A 24298-nucleotide genomic window follows, 5' to 3' on the forward strand; every position below is an offset into this window, starting at 1 on the left:
AATAGCTCCATTTTGGAAAGCAAAGCAAATCAGAAAGATACCTGAGGGACACTGGAAGCGTACATGGTAGTTGGAGCAGGATATGCCTCCTGCTTGCTCCTTATTGATGCACCAGAAACCTTTTTCCGGGGTGAAATGCACAACCTCTCCTGTTTCCTCTGCCAGCACCCAGTCTGTGGTCCGAGCCTCTATGGCCAGCGGGCGGGTACATAAACGAGCTGGATAATAAAAGCGGATTGCTTCAAGGAGCTCATAGTCGCCATTTCCTCCAGGATGATCAATATTGAACCAGGATGTCCATTCAGAATTTCCTAGGAGAAGCATGCCATAATCAGTTTTGGTAGCTGAATAAACTTACAAACTCATATCAACATTGACCTGAAGCTAGTACCATCAATTTGGGACATGTCACTCATCTTACTGAAGAAGCCAAAGTTCACAGCAAAAAAACACCCACGCTTCATAAATGCTAAGCCCTTTTATTTATATATAATGACACCATCGATTGTCCAAGGCAGTAAGTCTACCATTAATCTGTAAAGGGAGCACTAGGAGAAACATCAACAGTATCCAAAAGTCCCAGGACACCCATCATAGGATGTACCCCATGATTCACTGTAAGCTCAATATTCTGAAAGCCTGAAACTTAATATAAAATCTTCAGACTTAATGCTTTAAAATTCATGCCCAGAAATAATTTATAGTAGAAGTTATGGCCAATTCTCCTTGAGCCAAATTACCCACTAAGGACAAACAAAGTTCTATCTATCTATCTATCTATCTATCTATCTATCTATCTATCTATCTATCTATCTATCTATCTATCTATCTATAACCCAAAAATCCTTACAGACCTTTTGAATAGGGACCAACAAGTGATGAGCAAAACATGCAAGTTTCAATCTGCATAACAGACACTAAAAATTCATTTGACAGGCAATGTCGTAAATGTGAAATGCCACACTCACTAAATCTTTTTTTGTGGGGGTTTAAAGGTTTTGTTGAATGGAAAACAGGGAATATTGCTCCCTAAAGTTTAATTCACGCTAATGTGTTTAACTGTGGCTGCGTAAATCCAGTAATTCGTATACCACATCAATAAAATCGATTCTATTTATGCTTCTTGCTCACATCTCCACAATGGAGTTCAGTACATTTTTTTTAAAATGTGACGTAGTGAATGTTTTCCATATGAACACACACAAGCACATATTGCCGTGCACATTACTGTGTTCGCTCCACAGGAAACTTCAACACATAAAAAGTCAACCAACGTGAACACCATTTTCTGGTAACAGCCTTATCCTAGTTGAGGATACGCACACTTCAGTGGGTTTTGTTTCACTAGAGAACTTTATTTAAGTACTAAATGACAGGCAGACACCGTCAGAATTAATGGTAGAAATACTTCCAGATGGAAACTAAATGCTCTCTTTCTTGCGTGACGGAATTGAATTTAGCTGGAAGGGAACTGCAATTTATTTCACTTCAAATTCACTTTTGCATGAATCATTTCATTCTTCACTAGCACCAAGTCATAGCATCGGCTTAAGGATCACAATATATTTTGACTATGGTATGTCGCAATACTCTTTGTTTGTCTTGACATAAGAACATGTGATCTGACATAGAGGGACTCAGGAGTAGCCGACAAGCTCATGGTGTTTAATTTATTGTCCTGCTTAACATGGCCACAGCATGACTCAGGACGTTTGATTATGATGACGCGCACACAGTGGCCTTGGACCTGATATGTACTTACCAGCTCATAACCTGACAGCCATTATGCTATCATGAATGGACCTGCTCATGGACTGAATGCTAGTGTCCCTATATCAACTGACCAGGTCATGCTTTGAGACTCAGTTTTCAGGTATCGTATGGCTATCATAAGACCTGACACCCCGTGTCCTTGTATTACCTGAACAATTTATGGTCCGAGAGGTGATGCCCCAATACAAAAATAGGCTTGCAGGGCTAATCTTAACACATTTACAGAGGGCACAAATAACTGTCTTATGACTAGAGCCTTGAGTTCCTTTTTAATATATGGTGTGAGACTCTTTAACCCTGCCGAATGGCTCAACACTCAAGCCAGACTCTCCCATTATAAACATCCCACTTAATAGCCTTAGGCAGTGTTTCATAAAGGCAGATATTGCTTGCCAGAATAAATTGGACATATTTTAGCCCAATTTATGATCCAAGACCCAGTACGGTGGCCATGTTTTTTTCATAAGATAACCAGACTTTCAGAGCTGAAGCCCAGTAATTTATTAAAAACTGAGCTGCTCATGGTTCAGGATCCATGCTCTTTATGTGAAACTGTTGGCTGCAGATCCAGTGTCTCAGTATAAACTGACCTGCAGAAGGTCCGAGCCCAGAGATTTTTATGTTTTCATTCCATTCCAGAAATCCCACCAAGGCCTATTCACCTGATTCCTGAAGTCCACGGTAGTTCACCATCCGGCTTTGATCACTTCTGCCCCAATTCAGAAATGAGGATTCATTCCAGACAGCATCTGAAAGGCAAACACAGAAGAAGAAGAAGAAGAAGAAGAAGAAGGTGGATTTTACTGTGACCTCACGCTGTTTTTATTAAGCGCTTCTGTTGGTTTTGTCACACAGATGTGCACTTCATGCTACAAAAAAGAAAAGAAAGAAAAAAAGATCCTGAGAGGAATGGATTTTCCAAACAATTAATTCCTTCTTCTCATCACATTCTCTGCTTTTCGTGTTACCTGTGTGCTCTACCGGGTGACATTTGCAGACCTGCTGATAATGCCATTTGGAGGTGTCCCCAAGTGATGAGTGCCAGCCCATTAGTTGATTCCTGAAAGTGTTGCTCTGCAGGAGGCTTTTCAAGTATAAAAGTATCTCTTGGTGACATCTTTCCTGCTGACAGCGAGCTGGGCAGTCATCTTCCTGCATTATCACGGCTTGGCAGACCCATCGGAATAAGCTTCTTGGCACTCAGTTTCCCTCCGTTATTCTAAAGATCGATTACCAGAAACCTGAACATGTCGTACGTCATGTTGGGACACTTTGGAATTATCAGTAAATAAGAGTGGACGTTCAGGTGGTATTCACAGTTGAAGTAAGATACAAACACCTTGATATGGCTGTCTAAACTTAGACTGACTCAACCATCTGTTACTGAACCCACTTCATTCACGTCACAACTGTGGGTGACTAAATCCTGTGCCAACAGCAAGCAGGAAGGAGTCCAATCTGTTAGAAAACCACCAATCCACCAACTCGATTAAGAACCATGAATTAGTATACACATCATCGGGACACGGGGAGAAAATCCTAGAACTGGAATTTGAACCCAGAGTACTGGATTATCGAGACGGGTCTGCACAAAATGACAAGCATTGGATTTGTCACTCAAGTTTAAATCAATCCAGTAATGATAGTTTGTTTGCTATTATCGTCACCTTGATAGTCCTAACTGGTGAAAACCTCGAATTTACTTCCCATGGAATTGAAAACCGACACACTCGAGTTTATTTACATATTCACCATGGAGCAAAGCGTTATTATAGACGACTGAATATTTTCACAGTTCAAGGCCTAGTCAGAGGTGGTAGGGCTCAGCTGGCATGTCTCCTATGGAGAGTCTGCATTTTCTCTTTGTTTGTGTGGATTTTCTGCTGGTTTCTTTCCAAGTCCATGCTGTTTGATTTTTTATTTAAATTGGAGGAGTGCGGGCGATGGGGCTTTCGGTTAAACTGGAATCCCCTGCCACCTTTACTGTTGGCCCCAACTCCAGGGGATCACGCCCTCCAGGAGATCACAGCCTCATTTTAGTCCTCTATTTTTAACATCGATTTCCACTAACTTTGCAATCTGACGAATTCATCCAGTCTGTGACCACGTGGGAGTTTGGTTTGGAGGGCTGGTTTGATTCATTTCAGAGCATAGAAAGATCAACTTGAGAAGACATGACACTGGAAAGCGTTTCTTGATGACTTGACTGGTTCAAAATGACTTTGTTCACTACCTCAGTTTGATGTTTATTATGTTTTAAATTAATACCATTTTTGTTTAAAAATTTATAAAGGACTTCTTTCTTTATTTTTATGCCAATTGTTTTGTTTAAACAATTATAATTATCGTTTTGATTTACAGTATGTTCTGTGTATTATACATTAGGGTTAAGCAAAGTGCATTTAGGCCTACAATGGCAGCATCCTCATTTCATGACAGTTACTGTAATGGTGCTGCCTCACAACAAGGAGACAGGGGTTCAGGTCCCATGATGCTCCATGTTTCTCTTACATATGGCTTTCCTCGGAGAGTCCAAAGACATGCATGTTAGGTGGATTGGTGATTCTAACTTGGCCTGTGTGTGTGTGTGTGTGTGTTCACCCTGAGATGTGGCTGCCATTGGCTCCTGCTGCCCAGTGACGCTGCTCTGAATAGGCAGTTTTGGAAGATGGATGCCTTGTAGCTTTTCACTCCAAACCCAGGTGTAGCCTGTTCTAATCTACCCTATAACATTATTTGGTCAACAGGTGGCCTAAATGTGATAATATAACATATGGTTGATTGACTACACTGGTCAAGAAAGATTTTGTTATACATCACAGTTTAAAATAGGTCATTATGCCGATTTCAGAAATGCACTTAGAATTTTTCTGTCACCCATAGTTTTTGAGTTATGTCTTTGTTTAGGCTTCATATTTACCATATGAACCCTTATTAAGATGTATGGCATTTTTAAAGTCAGGTTTTGGGATAAAAATGTTTTATTGCTGTTTGCTACCATTTTATAACTTTCCAGAAGGGAGGCCTGTTGTGCCAGAGTTTGCAGGCTGCTGCACATTTGGACCCGAGGCACCTGCTCCCTGTCTGAGGTGCACAGCTCCACGCCAGCTGGTGATCAGACGTCAAAGTGGCAACATTTTTGTGTCTTTCTCAGATTATCAGCTTGAGTTTTTCTCTGGAAATCTCAGACAGATCAGCGAAGACTGTGGTGAAGGGTTTTATCGGGATGGAAAAACAACATGAAGGAGTCCCAGGGTGCTTGCTGACTACTGCTGGACCCTCAAGACGGACTGCTGAGGTCAGTACAACAGGAAACTGCACACTTCACCGTTTTAGGTGAGATGTTCCCAGCATGTATATAAAGTGTAAATATTGTACCTTTTAATTGTGTGTCACTTCAAATCCTTTCAGTCTGATCGACATTTGAATTCATTACCAAAAATACTGTAAAGAATCCCCATACCGCAGGGCACTAACAGATTAAGAAAATATGGACTGTTACAGTTAAAAATATAGTAGTGGCTCTTCAGAGCGATGCCATAGACAAACCAACAGATCCATCCACATGAAGGCTCCAGAAAGAATTTTCTTTATTTAGCTCCCTAACAGGCTCCATACATTCAATAACCACGACTTGATGGTAACAAATTTGTGAAACCCCACTCGGTTCCATGTTTTTAAAGGACTCTTGCTGCATACAGTACACAGTCAATGTCCAAATTATTTTAATTTGTCAGTGTCTTGCTATAGTTTACCATATATTAAAAATGGTTTTTTTTCTAAATATTAGGATGATTTTTCAATGCACAAAGAACCAACACTTCACATGCAAAGAACCTTCATAGAATGAAATGGTGCCTGGTCAATCCATAGTTCTATAGGAAACCCAGTAAAGAGCCATAAAATACCATTAAAGAACCAAAATGGTTAAGAGTGTATTATGAGCTATTGGTATTTCATCAATCTGTTACCATCTATTCATGGTAATTTACAGTATGGCGCCTGTTACAGATCTAAATGAATAAAGGATCTTCATGAAACCATCAAATGGATGCGTCTTCAAAGAATCAGAAATGGATCCCGTATGGCATGTTCTGAAGAACCATTCCGGCAACCTTATTTTTGGCGGAATTAAAACACTAACAAGACATGTGAATTAATAAGGTCTGTTATGAACAAGAATTGATTTCTAATTAAGTATAAACCCTGCAGCCACCGTGGCCTTCCTGGACTGCTTTAGAGGATAATAAAGCCGCAGCGGTCCGTTTGTTTTTTGTTTATAACGACTTCACATGCCATCAGTTATCCCAGACAATTAGAATTCGTGCACGCTAAAACATTAAAAGAAATGATGGACTAATATTCGTTAAACTGTGATTTCATCGTTCAAATGCAGCATTCAGGATACTGCAAGGGGAGCCGAGATGTGTCCGGGCGCAAGACCGAAGTCGTGTCCGAGACCCGAATCGCAGAATACTCTCACGTACAAAGCGACACACACCGTTACTCAACTTAGATTTCAAGAGAAGCCAAATGAAGTGCACTTGGACTAATTAAAGGAAACCGATAGAAATGGGAGACTGGGGGGTCGGGGCGGCTTTAAAGCGCAGTAAGCCCTGGTGACATCGATCGTTTTATTTTTTATTAATTTTACTTGCTGTTTTCTGATACACAGCAGCACCGTTTGCTCTTCTTAAAGCGAGTGACGTCTTGTGCTAGTTATCGAGAAAGTGTATAGAAATAAACAACTGAAAATCGATGGCTGTTTTAAGAAATGTATACTATATCGCATTTAAATACTTTTTAGGATTCGTTTGCTCAGTCCGAAAATATTCACTGACTCTTAGATGTCAGCCCAGCAATATGTCTGGTAGCCTTTATCTGCACTTCCTCGAACTCCGCGGCATTTCCTGCCTGTGATAAGACGATTGAGCACTGAAAGGCATCTTCATGTGCTTAGGACATCGGGTGGCTCGAACAGAATGTGCACAATGGCAGGCAGGAGGCACATTCCTGACGTGCGCCTTTTCTGTCAAAAACAACTTAACACAGAAAGAAAGAAAGATTTCAATGAGTTCAGTTTGACTTGACGCTTGGCGGAGGCAATAACTGCACCGCAAAATATATTTATTTGTTAAAGTAGTCCGTAAAAGAAAAGGCAATACAGTATATATAAATAGCTTCCATATGTAAACTGCAAGTGTTCATTTAACACTGGCATTTTTGTTATGGGTATACATTGTCCATAATTGAAGAGGAGTGCTTCATAAATGCACTCACACTGTCAGGCAGGTTATAACAGTAAAAGCACAATGGCTGGCGCTGCTGTCTCGAGGCTGCAGTGCTTCGTAATGGGGGTTCCGCGTGTGAAGTCTGCATGTTCTCTCCGTGTTTGATTACTTTTTCTCCAGACACCCCCAAAGCTGGGTCGGAAATTGTAATCTGGACACTTTGTGCATGTGCGCGTGTGTGTGAGTGGGCTAGGCGACGGACTAGCGAGACCCTTAATTGGATTTGATAATGTTACTTACATCCTTATAACCTACTGTGTTTTTTTCCGATTTTTTTCAGTATGTGTTAAATGTTTTTCTGTGTTGATAGCAGTGTTATCGTTGTAGGTTGATTTGTACTTTTTTTGAACACCTCAGTTTGTAAAATATGTTTATTTAGGGGAAAACCCTAAAGGTTTCGTCACGCATGGCGGAATAATTTCTTTCAATTCATCTAACGTCTGCGAGTTGTTTTTGCACATGATTGCCGATTTATTTGCCACGGGAGAGTTTGGGTATGCATTCTTCAATTCCAGCTGGTAAAATAACCAGGTGTCAGGTAACCTGAGATTTCCTTTGATTTTATATGCTGGGGAAATGGGAAGGAAAAGTGTGATAATATAATACAGTCCTGCACTGAAGCAGAAGGCATTTGCTGGGATATGGCGATTAACTGGCGTGGCGTGACGTGTCATTACTTGTGCTAGGAACTAGGAACTTTATTTTGAAAAGTGCTGGAGATATTTACCTGTGTCAAGCAATGATCGACAAGCAATGTGTGTTGTATTTTTGAGAAAGAGAATCAATCAAACACACCCGATGGGATGGAGGTTACCATCTACAATGCTCAGTGTCAGTTACTCCGATATATGTGCTAAAATGGACAGCATTAGAATTACACAAAAATGTGACCTTGGCATTACAGAATCTATTATACAGGGTGGTCCAGATCTAATTATGCAATTATGAAAAGGCGAACACATCGCACCCGCTGTTCGACTGACAATCGTCTCCCCGCCATTTTGGAATGCAAGGCAGGTGCTGCCATCTATCGGCAACAAAAATAATTTGTTGTGAATTCTCTATCTAATATACGTACTGTAATAAGTAATAGCGTGATGAAAATTGCATAATTAGATCTGGACCAGCCTATACTCTAGTAATCGCGACTGAAGCGGAAACCTGTAAGTAACAATAGCATTAGCTCTAACCCCCGCGATCATGAACTGCATTAAGTGAGTCTGGTATGGAATTAATACAAGCAAAATTATGTATGTATGTATATATATATATATATATATATATATATATATATATATATATATATGAGTCACATTTTCACACGATACTGATGCTTTTACGGTGTACCTGCGGCACAGAAAATACAGCTAAAATGTGAACGGGGTAGACACTCGCCCAAAGGGTTTAGTGAATCAGTTTTGATTTTAAAAAGGAAAGCAAATTGAACCAAAATAAATAAGTCAATAAAAGGCTTTAAATGCGCTTTATTAGACTGCGGGTCTTCATAAAATGACGTTGGGTTCTACAAAACCTGTGCAATTTATTTCGTATTTGTTCGATCGGAGAACCCTACAGTACTCTGTACTTTAAGATAGATAGATAGATAGATAGATACCACTTTTGTTGTTCCTAGATGAAGAATTGGGTTTTTACAGAAGACCTATAAATAAACAATTAAATTAATTAACATTATTGTATTATGACAAACGACAAGTTTCTCGTTAAACACACACCAAAAATGACTAGAAAGCAGCAAAAGAAAGCTTCTTACTTGGCTAACGCTAAAAAGCGCCATCACTTTCACAGTTAAGCAATATAAAGGAGTATCGCCGTAGCTATGAAGGAGCCCCAGCTGCGTTTCTTCACACACTTCTGATAAATTGGCCGAAAGAACCCAATTCTTTTCTAGTGTGTCATAGACAGGATATGCAGGGTCGCGGGGAAGCTGAATCTACAGCAATCTCAGCAGTTGCTTTTATAAATCTTAATTTCTGCATTTCTGTATTCATAATTCCTTAATGTCTTGGAACTCTTAGGAGTAGCACATTTTAAATGCCTAGGAAAAATACTAATTATATTCAAACATTTTGTTAATGTCCATACTAAAACGGACAGGCAGCTCGTTCTTGAGTCTCCGCCAGTGCGGGTGGGCTGCAGGTGTCTAACACCTCGTCCGTGCAGGTGTGCGTTATAAACTGTACATCATGAAACGAATAAAATAACAATTTGGTGCTATTCGGCCTGAATAAAGTGTACTAGTAATTATACAAATAATATATTTAAAACACAAGCTTTCATTTTCATCGTTTTCCTTCTTTTAGCACTAAAGATTCTTAATGCATTTGTTCTTTCGTTATTATTTTACACAAAGTGTCGTTATGAGCTTTTTGGATTCGTGATCTTAGTGGCCCTCAGACTCGGCCGAACACGCCTTTTGAATTAAATCAATCCGAGCTTTGCAAGTGTAGAAACAGACCAAAGAGCAAGTGCCTGTTATGGCTCAGTAACTCGACAACAAATAGCGCTCCCGGGGGATAAACGATCGACCTCCTTGAAATAAGAAAGAGCACGCGAGCCCATAATAATGCCGAGCGGGCTGGAGGTGCGTGTCCCGCAGTGCTGAGAGCGGCGCTGCAGTCCGAGAGTTCCGTGCAAGTCTATTTATCCAATTTCCTCACCAACTAGTGAATCTACAAGAACCTTGTGGATCCTTCACCAGCGCACGATGCCCTGCTGTCTGAATTTTCTTTTTGGTTTTTCGCTTTGTTAAAAACATTCCGGCGCTTCTTTTTGAACCACGTGTGACAGCCGCGATTTGCCTCTGCGCGAACTTCATTCATTTGAAACTACGCCTACACAGACTGAGGTAATCTGACACACATTTTATAGTGTATTACACACTGGACCAGTTAGTTTTTATTATTTATTATTCTCATTTAGCTGACGACTTACAGCATTACCGAAACAATTGACTTTTTTTTTTTTCAATTATAAACACAGGCAAGTGAAGTGACGTCCTCGTGGTCACACCATGTCTGTAGCGGGATTTAAATCCAACAACCTCAGCGTTTGAAATCTTAAGCCTCAACCATTACACTGCTCTGTCTGCAAAACCCAGGTGCTCATTAATTTTAGTATCAGGGCCTTGGCATTGTGGGACAAGGAAATCACACCAGACAATTGAACATTGCACGAACAGTTATCGTTAACCCACTTGCCAGGAAGCACCTGCTTAGCATTGGTGTGCCTGCCCGCCATCGTGGAATTACCAGCCCTATTATAGCTGCAAACAAGTGCAAGCCTCACCACACCACCACTCTGCACTTTCAACAGAAAATGAAAGCAGCATAACATTTTCAGACCCATTTAGTGTAAATTAGGGTCTCAGACGGCTGGAGCCTTTTCCAGCAGCATTGACCAGAAGGCAGAAACAAGCTCTGTAAGGGATGCCAGTTTACCACAGGGCAATCTGAATCACCGACTAACCTAACATGCACACCCATCTAGAGGACCTGAAGAAAATCCCACACAGAACATGCAAACTCCACCCAGCTTACTCTGATCTGTGTGCAGACAAGCTAACAACTGTGCCACCCTGCTACACTACGTTCAGCACCAATCAGTAAGCAATGCGCTCTCTACATGACTTGAGATATGGGATCCTCGAACCCTGCATGATTGTTCCACATGCCAATGTGCCCTTGGTCCCACTAATAAATTATACTTTTGAAAGCAGCTGAATCATATGCTCCCTGTTTGGAATCACAGGAGGCTTCATGATGCCCCACACTGTGGCGTCCAGGTGAATTTGCTTACCTTGCGCCAAAGCGCTGATCAGAACATAGAACAGGCAGACAAGTGGTCTCATGTCTCTGTCTCCTTCCTCACTGCCCTCCTCTTCATAGACTCACAAACATGAAGACACACCGCTGCAACATCTAAAGTACAAGAGCTTGGCCAATCCCACTGGTCTGTCATTGGTCTGTTTTCCTCTTTTTTCCTTCCTAATTTTTTTCCTTTTTTTTTTTTTTTTTTTACTTTACTTTTTATTTTGGACAAAGTATGTCTAAACAGAAGCCAACAGGGAGTCTGCTATTTCCATTTGATCCCCGTCTGGCTGGGTTTGACACTGAACCTCTCGGGCACCTGTGGCCGGCTTATTTAACTACTTACAGCATCAGAGAATGCGGCTGTGGTTGGCAAGCGTCACTCTCTTGCTGTCTCTCTCTCTCACTCTCAGGCTGGGAACTGTGCCAGCCATTCGATGAGTTCACTGCGAGGAGTGAAGTGGGAAACGCAGCACCCTGAATGCTTCAGACTATGGTGATCACAGTAGACAGACAGGCCAGGATCATGTTAACATGCTGCTCTTCATCGTACTGCTCATTGAGCACTGATATTCCCGCAGACCATCCCCACAACCACACCCAAGCAGAGAGATGAGCATTGTCTTGCTTTGTGATGGAGTCACATTGAGCCTCTTGATAGGCTACTTGATGTCCATCTTTACGGAGTGTTCTGCTTTGATGTCTCCAAAATTTTGACCAAAACAGTGAATCATTCTGAGCTTCAGACTTGACATGATTACTCAGCAGTAGAAAACCCATGGAAAGGAAAGTCCTCATGCCTAAGATGATACCTTTATGACATGAAAGCTTAGAATGAGATATTTCAGATGTTGGTTGGGGCTTGGGTTTTATCACTTTGACATAAGGTTCTGAAGTGATGAAGAGTTCCTTTAAGTTCCCGTCTTTCACATTTTGAGATAGAAAAAAAAATTTCTCTAGGAGCGCCTGTCCATCATACAAGGACAATAAAGCTATGGAGGCCTGGAAGATGACTAAAGGCCATGGCACATAATGCGACTTTTCCTTCATTTAGGTAATCTTAGCAATTTGGAGGCTCATTTACATAATCTTAGCATGCTCAGTTGTAGCCTTCATTTACATAACCTCAGCAATTAGGAGGCAGTCAGTGGCACAGTCTCATAATGTGACATACCCAAAGACTCATTCTAACGAGTCCACGACTCTCTTCAACGAAAGTGTTAATTGTGTCTTTAGTCATAGGGGTGGGCCGTATGTGTGCATGAGAGCTGACAACCAATGCATCCAGAAGTACAATGCAGATAATGCAGCGACCAGCAATATGGTAGACACATGTTTTGGATCTCACAAACAGAAGACAGAATGTAATACAAACCACAACAGAATGGGAAATAGAAAAATAAAATGCCAAGATTATGTCTGAACTCTCTGTACGTTTTAACTCTTTGTACAGCTTCAGCTCCATCAGGCAGCACATTATTGGCTGTCAGAAAAAGGGGTGGTATGGTCGCACTCACTCATTAGCTTCGACATGTCCAGTGAGTCTCAGTCATGTAAATTAACATCGTCCAGCAACAAGATCATCAACTTTGGTTGATGATCATCAAAACACAGCAACGAGAAGTCACACAATGTGACACTGGCATAAGAGTCCTGACAGAGAGCAGCAAGTGACTGTAGGTTTGGAAAGCGGCGATTGATTTGCCCTTCTAGATGGTGAGACATTGAGAGGATGGCCCTGGACATGTTAAGGAACTGGGGGCTCAGGGGTGACACAAGTAGCCTCCAGAGGGATTTCTAGTCTGGTGTCCCTTCTGCCAAAGTTTGACCCCTGAAGTAGTTTTGGGCTGGGCCATAAGCGACCCCAGGACCATTAGAAGCTGCCCTGATCACACAGGCTAACTCAGAATAGAACCCAGAGGTGAGGCAAGGTTAGACTGGAGTGAGTTTTTGTGATATTTTGATGGGAAGGACCATTTAATACGTGTTTCAATACCTGTTTATGTTGGGTCTAAGAGGCTGCAGGATGTATTAATATCTGCTCTGTTTTTATTTTTTTTATTAACCTATTTCTGTATATTTTGGCCTCATTGACAATAGGCTGAGTAGCGTCACTAGAAGAGCATCCCTATCGTCTACTACAGATAAATGTGTTGGTATCCCTTCATGAAAAAGATGAACCTACAATTTTCTCCAAACTAACTTGGAACTGACAAAAGCAATTGGCGCCCATCATCATTTATTTCATATTTAACAAAAATCAGACTTTGCTTTAGAGTTTGGATTCAACACAATATTTCAAATGATAACTCAATTGAAAATGGCCATGACAAAAATGATGGGACCCTTAGTCTAACATTTTGTCAAATGAAACCAAAGAAGCCATTCCTGGAGCTCTCGGTGAGTCTTCTGCACTTGTCCACAGGTAGTTTGGCCCACTGAACCAGCTGTGTCAGGTTTGAGGGGGTCTTGTCCACACTGCGTGTTTCAGTTCTTTCCATAGAAACTTTCAAATCAGGGCTCATAGAAGCCCACTTCAGAATTCTCCAATGTTCTGTTCTTAGCCATTCTTAGGTGAGTTTTAGTTGTGTGTTTTGGCTCCTTATCCTGTTGGAGGATCCATGACCTGCGGCTCAGACAGAACCTTCTGACACTCGACCGTATGTTTCTCTCCAGAATGTCCTGATAATCTTGAGATGTTATTGTTCCCTGCACAGACTCAAGGCACCACATGCAGCAAAGTGGCCCCAAAACATAACTGAGCCTCCTCCATGTCTCCTTGTAGGTATGGTGTGCTTTTCTCTGAAAGCTTCATAGAACTGATGTGACTTACCAAAGAGCTCCAGCTTTGTCTCATCTGTCCAAAGGACCTTCTCCCAGAAGCCTTGTGGCTTGTCAATATGCATTTTAGCAAATTTCAGTCTGACTTTTTATGCTTTTCTTTCAGTGGAGTCCTCCTGGGTCTTCTTCCATTGAACCCACTGTCACCCGAAAAGTGATGGACGGCACAATCAGACACTGGTGGACCTTGACCATGGAGTTCAGCTTGTATCTCTTTGTAGTTGTTCTTGGCTTTTTCTCTACCATTCTAACTTTGCTTCTGCCTATTCTGGGATTGATTTTCTTCTTGTGGCTGCATCCAGGGATGTTAACTGCAGTCCCATGGACCATCAAATTCTTAATAATATTTGCAACTGTTGTCACAAGAACATCAGTCTACTTGGATGGTGGTCTTCTAGCCTTTGTCTTTACCATGTGTCTTTCTGATCTCCTCAGACAACTCTCTCATTTGCTTTCTCTGCTCCATGTCAGCATGGGACACAAACTATGACACCAAACATCAGAGTGATGATTTCTCTCCATTTAAATTGGCTGAATGAGTGATTGTACAATTGTAGATGTGTGTGATATGAATTCAGGAAAACAGCTAGTTTAAAAAATCATTCAAATCCAGTTATTTATGATCTTTTCTTTGGGTACCGACAGATGTGTCCAGGCCATTTTAGAATATCTTTGTAGAATAAGCAATGCTTGATCTCTTGTCACACTTGCTTTGCTTTACTCGATGACATTTCAAAGGCAGGCAGGTACACAGGTGACAATTGCTTTTCATTTCATCACATTTCAGGAGGCATGCAGCACGTCTTCAGTGAGCTGCTAGGAGACCAACAGATTTGTATAGTACACATATGGCATATAAATGCATAACGTACAGTATGTACAGTACTTTAAGGGCTTATATATCAAAATCTCTTTAGCCCCCAGGATCACAGCACATTTCAGACACATTTCGTGTATTAAATCTTGAAAATTCTGTAAAGGAGGACTACACTGTAATGGACATGGCAAGAATGAGGCATTCCAAGAGACAGAGTACTTTATAAGCAATTGGTTTCTTCTAATAGCACATTCTCTGGATCATGTATCGAAGCACACTTGTCAAATGGTTGTCTCAGTCAGCTCCTTGATGTTAGAAAAATCATTTTATTGTGTCACGCTGATGTGCCTGCTAAGCTGCCACGTTGCAGGATTTGCTGAAAGGGCCTTTTCAGTGCGCCCCACTACAGCGCAGCTCTGCACTTCACACTTTGAACCACATAAAGTGAGCGCCTGACTAAGTTCCAAAGTTTGTGCGCCGTTGCTCGTTTATTACGCTTTTAATGAAAAGTAATCACATTGCGGTCCTAGTTCTAAATCATTTTTCTGTACTTATTGCTCATTACCTGTTTTTTTAATATTACAAGTGATTTTTGCCTGTTTCTTTTTTTTTCTGTCTGGAAGTTCGCTGGCATGTTGGAACAACCTAATTCCCAATTCACAAGCTGGAAAAGTGGTTAAAAAATTATAAAAATTCACAGACCGGGTGTAAAGTATATGTTTTGACTTCCTACCGCGCTCATGCTGTCCATTCTAAGTTGGTCTGAAGCCCTGTTGTGTTTGGATGAGTTCTTCGGCAAGATCTTAATGTCCTGCCTGAGGTTTGGACGCCTCCATCTTCTATAAATCAGCTCTCCTGGACAGTTTTTTTTTGCCACTTGATACGTTTTGAAGCAGCCTCTCTGGCAATGGGGCATTCATCTCAGCAAAGTTCGGAAAAAGGAGGGAAATCTGTGAAAACATATTGCATCAGGCACGTGTGTTCAGTAGGCAGTCCAACTATATCCCCTCATGTCTCTATGCTTATGATTTGGAGACAGTGGCTATACAGCTGGACGGCGGACACTTAAGAAGTGTTTTAGCAATGCACAGCCACGTGGTTTTTTATTTTCAAAGTTGAGTTTCTTGTCTAAGGGAAATAAAAGGGAAGGAGAAATCAGTGGAGAGAGAGAGATCTGAAATGTCAAAGACAGCCAGAGCAAATGGACGAGGGTATTAATTGTCCAAATAATTATGAAGGACATCAAAAATCTCCAGGGGGGAATGGCAACAGTAACGTTAGCAAAGATCAATAGTTGATGAACAATACCAGCAGTAGACTCTAAAAGCTGAAAACAGCAATTGAAATGTAGAATATGGACAATAAGAGCATTGTAACCTAATGTTACCATCGGTTAGATGATAAATATGCGTTTCCAAGCTGGAACTTCCACAGAAACGCCTACGAAGTTGGAGCTGCAAGTCAAACAATTTGGAGAAAAGAATGTTACCTGAATTCCGAATTTACGTAACACTGACCTGTCACCTTAGCACATTTGTAGAAAATGAAAAGGGCAGAAATGCTATTTTTGTGGTCAAATTGCATTCAGAGTGAAGTGATACTCAATTAATATGTTTAGTTTGCTCTTTATTTTCATAAAAAAACTTGGGGGCTTCACCCCCTGCTTGCTTCGCTCGCCAACCCTTTCCCCACCCACCAGCATTATGCAGCGTTGTGAAAAGGGGAACTGAACGCACCCCAAGGAGACGCGTCCACTCCTCCAAAGCCCCTCTTAAATGGTAATACAATGGGAAACAAATAACATCTGCTTTTTTACCTCCTCTTTGCTCAATCAGCTGCTGGATAAAAGGCTTTACTTTAACATGGCCTTTTATAACTTCATTTTAATCTTAATTTAACTTAATCCTGATACTCTATATGTTCAATTTCCTCAAAATAACTTTATGGTGGCTCTAAAATCGCTTCTGACCCCTACTCTCTTTTCTGTTTCTTTTTCCGGTCTCTTTGTGGTGGTGGCCTGCGCCACCTCCACCTACTCAAAGCTTCATGATGCTCCAACAATGATGGACGGATTAAATGGCAGAAGTCTACGTGACCATCATCATCATCAAGCCCTTCCGTGAGAATCCTAAATCCAAAGAGGACTGTTTCATTTATGTTAGGTAGAATGCCCAGAGGGGACTGGGCGGTCTCATGGTCTGGAATCCCTACAGATTTTATTTTTTCTCCAGCCGTCTGCCGTTTTTTTGTTTTTTCTGTCCCCCCTGGCCATTGAACCTTACTCTTATTCGATGTTAATGTTGATTTATTTTGTTTTATAATTGTGTCTTTCATTTTTCTATTCTTTAATATGTAAAGCACTTTGAGCTACTGTTTGTATGAAAATGTGCTATATAAATAAATGTTGTTGTTGTTGCTGCTGCCATGCCACGTGATCTGCATTTTCTGCGGTGCTTTGAACGTTAAAAACCTGTACAGCAGCTGTCCTTTTGTCTCAATGCCTTGTCTCTCTTCTCCCTCAGACATCCTCAAAACTATGCAATGTCTTTTTGCTGTTCCGTTATTTTACTGAGTAATATTTTCCATTTGTTTGCGCTAATGTAATCTTTACTCTCATTTTTTTGAGACTTTTGAATTTTCCTACCATTATCTCTAACCTGCTCTGCATTTGTATCACAGGACTTGCTTCCAAAGATTGTAAGTATGATGTGACTTGACCTTCTCGCGGTACATGAAATTGTCTCTCTGTCTCTCTGTTTCTCTTCAAAAGATCACGTCTCGATACAGGAAAAAAGTCTTGTATCGTCGCAAGCCTTTTTTTTATAATAGAGAGATGGTTGTATCTTCATTTGCCTTTTTTAAAAACCATGTAACAAATCAAGAGAGACTTTGTGCTTCTTCAAATAGTCTGACTGCAATGTCACAACTTGAAGCCCTGAACAGCATATGAACACAGCATATGATCTGCTAAGAATGAGCCTAAAAAGGAAGTGAAAGAAAGATCTTCACTGGATTAATAATAGCAGGAGTGAAGCTAAATATCTCTAGAATATGAACGATAACAGAAATTAAACCAAACTTCTTCAAAAGATGAATGATAACAATGATGGAACTAAGGATCTCTAGAAGTTGGGCAATATAATTAGATATATGGAGAAACAAAGACTTCAAAGAAGATAAAGGACAAAGATAAGGGTAGAAAATATCTCCAATATGTGTATAATAACAACTAAAGATCATACATTAATTACTAGATACATTAATTATTGTGTTTTGTTGTCTCAAACATGGCAATAAGGGTACGAGGCCTCCTAAAATCCCATAAAACAGACCAGAGCTCTTACCAGCCTGTGTAGATATGGTCTCACCCTAGGCTGCCCACCCCCAAGTACAAACTGCAGGCTTTGGCCTATTAATGGAGAGCTTGCTTTGAAAGTTCAAGTTGCAATAAAAGTCCAAAATTGTCTTACAAGAGAGTGAAAAATGTAAAAGTCTGGCTTATAGAGATAATCCAAACAGGAATTTTAATAAACTGAAGATTAATTAGCAAAAAATAAGTAGAATGAGACAAAAGACTCAAAAGGGCAAAAATAAATAGTATTTCAAAAAGCAATCCAAAGGTAAACAAATCCCAAAACACAATCTAATGAGCACAAACTAAGAATACCAGTAAATAATCCAGGAATCAGAAATAACAAATGAATAGCAATAGTTACAAAACTCTCAATGATCTACTGCTGGTGTTCTCACTCCGACCTCAATATAAAAGCAGAGGGAGGAGCCAGCAGCGGTAATGTCAGGGTGGCCCCACCTCCTGGGGAATCCCATCCACAAAACACAAGAAATTGCAGCATGTTTATGAAAGATACAGAACACTAATAAAAAATGGCAAGTAAATACAACAGAAATGATACAAAAATGTGGAATAAAGTAATTGAAAAATAACAAACAATTATAAAACAGAAAATAAATACATTGTGGGAATAAAAAACATACCATCTCTCTATATATAAAATCCAGCGTCTGTCTGTCTGTATGTCTGTTCGCTTTTCACTAGAGATTTACTAAACTGATTTAGATCTGGTTTGTTTCTAAAATTTGCTTGAACATTCCGGTTGATTTTTTGACTTCTCTCATTGCGGTAAGTATCATAGTTCAGCTGCGGCACCAATTTATTTGCACGAATCCAAGAGACGAGCTGCTGGCTGAGGGGAGGGGAGGCGGGACCTCAGGAGTAAGGAGCCAGTTGGGGCCAACCTCAATCACGCACCAGCCTCCATTTGAGTTGCTCTGCCTCTCGCCACATGTCGGAGCATACCTTGGCTCCACTTTGCTAGCGATACCTGTTTGTTCAGCAGACATTATCATCTACAGACTGTTAAAGAGTAACACTTGACGTTTTGAGAGAGATCTCAGCTATGTATTTTAGAGGGTAGCTACTCATTTGCAATGATATCACATGCTCTCCTCCCCAAGCGGGGAACACTCTCCTATCAGAGCGGAACACTATCAGATACAGTGCCAACGTTTGACATTGCAGGTACCTACCTACCTTCCGCTTGACCAAAGATACCTTGCCAACGTTTTACATTTTTGGCAAAGAGATCACAACTACATTTTTGCCCAATAGTAAAACCAAAAATATTGTATATCAAAAGACCCTCTGATATGAAAGCTATCAATATAAATTCTTCCCAATACAAATGTTTACATTTTTTTATTGATTTTTAAAGTTTGTCCAGTTTCACTATTATGCGGGCAGAGCCGTGGGGGAAAGCTAGTTAATAATATACAGTAAATATTGGAAGCTAAGACGTCCAACAAATAAACAATAGCAGAAGCAAGATGAAAGATCTCCGCCATAAAGACAATAGTACCAGCGCCTGAGAGCTCCAACTGATTATCAGTAGGACTGAGGAAACCAACACTTGTGGAAAGGAGCAGTGAGAGAGGCAGACTCAATGGCGTGTGCTCCTCACAGAGGCCTATGGGTCAAGCTGGATTGTGAGATGGCGCATTTGTGTTTTTCAAGGATACTTCTTGGGCTCTCATCACAAGGAGAGCTGTCACAACCTGGCAACATCTTAGAGAATGTTTTTTTAATAGTAGTGTGTGTGTGTATGAAAATTTACAGGGCAGGTGTATTTGGGTTGCTTTAACCCATTCGGCTGACAGATTTCAGGTAAAATGCATTAGTCTCAGACAAAAGAAGTGCAGTTTATTCTGGGAAAGCTGGAATGCAAACTGGACCCTGGAATGTTTTCTGTAGTAAGTTTTGTTTGCAGACCTCAAGTAGCTTTTGATTCTTCAAGGGATCAACCTTGTGTTTTGTGATAATGACTTTCAATCTGTCTGCTCTTCTAGCAGAGAAAAGCTGGCTGTGTGCATTTAATTTGGATGAGAATTGGTGGAGACAGAGGTTACCTTTTATTAGACATTTCACAAAGAATTCTCTTGGGTTTTAATTTAGTTCAATTGCGCTTTGTTTCAAAAATTGAGCATTCAGTTGCGTTTCTGACTTTTGAAAAGAGCTCAGCTTAGCTACAAATGTGGACTTTTAAATGGAACTTGCAATTGTTATATTTCAGTTGGGGTGTTTCTCCTGGCTGGGGTTCAGATCCTTGTACTTTTTGTTAATTTTTGACTCATTTATTTAGTTTAATATTATCTTTGTTAATTATTTGCTTTTTTTCTCAGTGTATGCGTGATCCACAGACCCTTGTAGTTCATTCAAATGCATTTGTGAGTTGGTGAGTGTTGTGATTATGTTCTTGTGCTTTGTGGTTTCTTGGATTTTTGGCCTTTTTGCTCTGTTTTTGGCCTCTCTTTGGATTTCACATTGGGATATTGTTTGCCTTGGTTTGCTTTTGCTGGCAACTCTTTTTCTGCTCCATAGAGCTTTCTATTATTTATTTCTTATAAAGATTCTGTGTTTGCTCTTTATTACTAGCCAGTGTATTATGGTAATATGCCCTTCTACTGGACTTTGTGCTGGTAAACTCTCGAGAATCATAATAGCTAACTGCTTAGCTGCAGGACACTTTCATAGGAGGTCTCTCTCTCCCTCTCTAGTCATTTTCAATTGGGATATTTAACATTTAACTAAGAAGCTTGACCATCTGGGACTGAATGAAGATTACATGAACCCACCAGGTTTTATAATCCTATATATTTAATATTTTGTCTGCCTTAGGTTATTGGTAAATTTTTGAGTGAAAGCTTGATGCCAGTCTCTTTTCAATTATTGCTTTTAGCTGATGATTCCTTGTCAAGTTGCAATCTCTTAAGGGTACAAAGGACAATTTGTAAAATCCTCTGTTGAAGGCAAACTGGGATGAGGTAAAGGAGTGAAAATAAAAGACAGGCCCAGTCAGCAAACAGACTGCCATTAGAGGTCCCAAGTGTTGAATAATGTGGAGTACAATATGGACACTGAGACAGGTAAGAAGTTACAGGTAACATATATATATATATATATATATATATATATATATATATATATATATATATATATATATATATATATATATATATATATATATATATATATATATATATGAATTTCAGCGAATACCAAGTGGAGGCAAAGAAAAACGTACTATATGTTGGTTTAAACAGTTGTATTAACAACAAAAGGAAGTTGATCGAGTGGCATAGCATGTCAGAAAAACTCGAAAGCTCAAGTTCACAAAGTCGCACATGTTGTCAGATTTCAAAGTCGTCATGAAAAGGCGAGTTGTAGCCCACCGTCTGAGTGTCATATGAAAGCTTATTAGGGTACAGAGAAAAAAATATAGGCACACAGTGGAAAAAGCATGAAATGTCAACTTTAATCTTGAAATTTCCACTTTAATCACATAATTTATTTTGTCATGAAAATAGAACATCATAATCTTCATCTTAAAATCGTTTAATCTACTAGTTTCTCAAATCCCATCGTAAATAAAGTAGCACGTTAAATGCTTTGTTTTGTATTTGATCTTCTATGTGCTCTATGTGTGTGAATCACTACGTGCTTCCATTCTTTCTCTTCCTCTGACAGGACCAGAATTCATTACATTCGTGATATTACAGCTCTCTGAATAATTAAAATACTGAGATGTATACTTGATGTCATTTTCATGATGATAGGAGTTAAAGCATGTTATTAAACATGGGAACACGGTGGCACAGTGATTGTGCGCGACCTTCGATGAAATAATTTATTGCAGCAGTCCTGTCTCTTTCAAACGTACTAACCCCCAATTCCTGTCCAAATACCCAATACCCAAGCTCTGTGATAGACGTTAAGCCATCTGTAAGCTTACAACAAAGATTCTTCAAAACTTTTAAGGAACATTGAAATATCTTCATAGTACATGTTTAATTATTCTATCCATCTATCCTTCCAGTGTCGTGTCAGTCCCAGCAAGCATACAGCGCGAGGCAGGAACAATCTGTGAACGGAGCGCCAGATTCTTGCTAGCGCAGTGACACGGTGTCCTCACATGTTTAATTATTTACAATATAGATTATTTAAATTAAGTTAAAGTTTTATCTGTATAATATAATAAACACATTTTTCTGCATTTCATCTTAAAAATGGTATCGTCATCATATGTAAATATGTGCTTAATAAAGTAGCTCAGGTTGTGCGATATTATAAATGTAGTGCAAGTTCACAGTGAGGTGATTGTACTAATAAGTACAAACAGTTCTACAAGGAGCACTTGATGGACTGATTAAGTGTATTTATAGTTCTTGGGATGAAACTGTTTCTGAACCACAAGGTCAGTACAGGAAGAGAGCAGTTCAATAGACAGCATGGCTGAGGCAGCGTGTGCTTGATTCTATATACCGATAGTTCTCTTTCCGATCAGCTGCTCTGAGTGGTGCAGTGAGAGTAATATCGAAAAAGATGATCTGCTGTGGCAACCCCTAACGCAGTGGTTCTCAAACTGTGGGGCAGGCCCCCCTAGGGGGCCACGAAGATGTGAAAAAAAGAAAACAAGAATCGAAAATATGAAAAATACATCTATTGAAACCAAAACAAATTAACTTAAACTACATTCTGATACTAGAAAAATAATAGAGTTAGATAAATGTAGATAAAAGTTAAGTAGGAATAATAAAATATGCATCTATGATATATCATTAATTAAAAAAGAACAAATTAGTATTAGTGGGCTCCTTTCAAAAAAACGTTAGGGGGGCACAATTAAAACTGTTATGAAAACTTGGGTCGCAAATACTTAAAGGTTGAGAAACGCTGCCCTAACGGGAGCAGCTGAAAGAAGAAAAAGAAGGTGCAGTGAGGGTAACAACGCTAAAGCAGCTATGGTATTTGGAATAGTTTGGCCATTCTGTGGAACATTATATTGTTACAGGTTAATTACAATCAGATGCATCCATCCATTATCCAACCCGCTATATCCTAACCACAGGGTCACGGGGATCTGCTGGAGCCAATCCCAGCCAGCCCACCGCAGGGCACACACACACACACACACCAAGCACACACTAGGAACAATGTAGAATCGCCAATGCACCTAACCTGCATGTCTTTGGACTGTGGGAGGAAACCGGAGTACTCAGAGGAAACCCACGCAGACACAGGGAGAACATGCAAACTCCACGCAGGGAGGACCTGGGAAGCAAACCCGGGTCTCCTAACTGCAAGGCAACTGTGCCACCGTGCTGCCCACTATACATCTATACTAATAAAAGGCAAAGCCCTCACTCACTCACTCACTCACTCACTCGCTCACTCACTCACTCACTGACTCACTCACTGACTCATCACTAATTCTCCAACTTCCCGTGTAGGTAGAAGGCTGAAATTTGGCAGGCTCATTCCTTACAGCTTACTTACAAAAGTTGGGCAGGTTTCATTTCGAAATTCTACGCCTAATGGTCATAACTGGAAGGTATTTTTCTCCATTAACTGTAATGGAGTTGAGCTGGAATGACGTGGGGGGTGGAGTTTCGTGTGACATCATCACGCCTCCCACGTAATCACGTGAACTGATTGTCAACGCAGTGCGTAGAAAACCAGGAAGACCTCCAAAAAGCGCTTAAGAAAACATGCATTATATAATTCAGAAGGCAGCAAAAAACAATAAGAAGCGAGCGAGTGACAGATACTACCATATTCATGAGTGTTGCTGCCTCGGAAAGAAAGCAAGGTGTAAACCTAAACTTTAAATTAAGTTCATAGACAGGCTACCGGCGTTTCACATGCCCACAGGTAATGCGGGATACAAGTTTAATGAGAGGACGCAGGATATAAACGAGAGTTTTGATCACTTTGTAACTAAGTTAAAATTGTAGGTGAAGGGGTGTGCTTATGCAAATTCCGAGACTGTGTTTGTGGGGGATTGACAGTTAAGGCGGGTGGGGGAGTCACGTCATCATCTCCCCTCCCATTCATCTCATTTCGGTCTGAGCTGAGCTCTGTGGCTAATGCCGTCTTTCGAAGCAACTTCGTCAGACTGCCACCAAATACTCACAGAAAAATCCAGAAGTTAATACACACGCTGTCTCTAGAGTTTCAACACACTGAATCCTCCAGGCACTACTTACAAAAGGTCACATTGACAATCGTGTTACGTTATTTTTAAAATCTTTCCTTTTCTTAGCACAAGCACAGCTGAGAAGCTTCGATGCATGTGCTCCATAACGTTAAAAAATAATGCATTTAATCACACTTTGCATTACAAGCAAAGGGGAGCTTTTGTCAATGCATGATTTCCTGGTACACCGATTACATT

At 40.3% G+C, this 24298-nt stretch overlaps 1 protein-coding gene across 1 annotated transcript in view; it reads right to left on the reverse strand.

The window, feature by feature from the left end:
* Positions 1–11064, reverse strand: part of cilp2 (cartilage intermediate layer protein 2) — a 34811-nt gene extending 23747 nt beyond the window's left edge. The window contains exons 1-3 of the mRNA XM_039766669.1: positions 10881–11064; positions 2436–2522; positions 42–311 (exon numbers count right to left, since the gene is read on the reverse strand). Of these exons, the coding sequence (XP_039622603.1) occupies positions 42–311; positions 2436–2522; positions 10881–10932 (409 nt within the window). The 5' untranslated portion in view covers positions 10933–11064. The remainder of the gene's footprint in view (positions 1–41; positions 312–2435; positions 2523–10880) is intronic.
* Between the last annotated feature and the right edge of the window lie 13234 nt (positions 11065–24298).

The sequence above is a fragment of the Polypterus senegalus genome, chromosome 10 (assembly GCF_016835505.1).
Source record: "Polypterus senegalus isolate Bchr_013 chromosome 10, ASM1683550v1, whole genome shotgun sequence".
NCBI lineage: Eukaryota > Metazoa > Chordata > Cladistia > Polypteriformes > Polypteridae > Polypterus > Polypterus senegalus.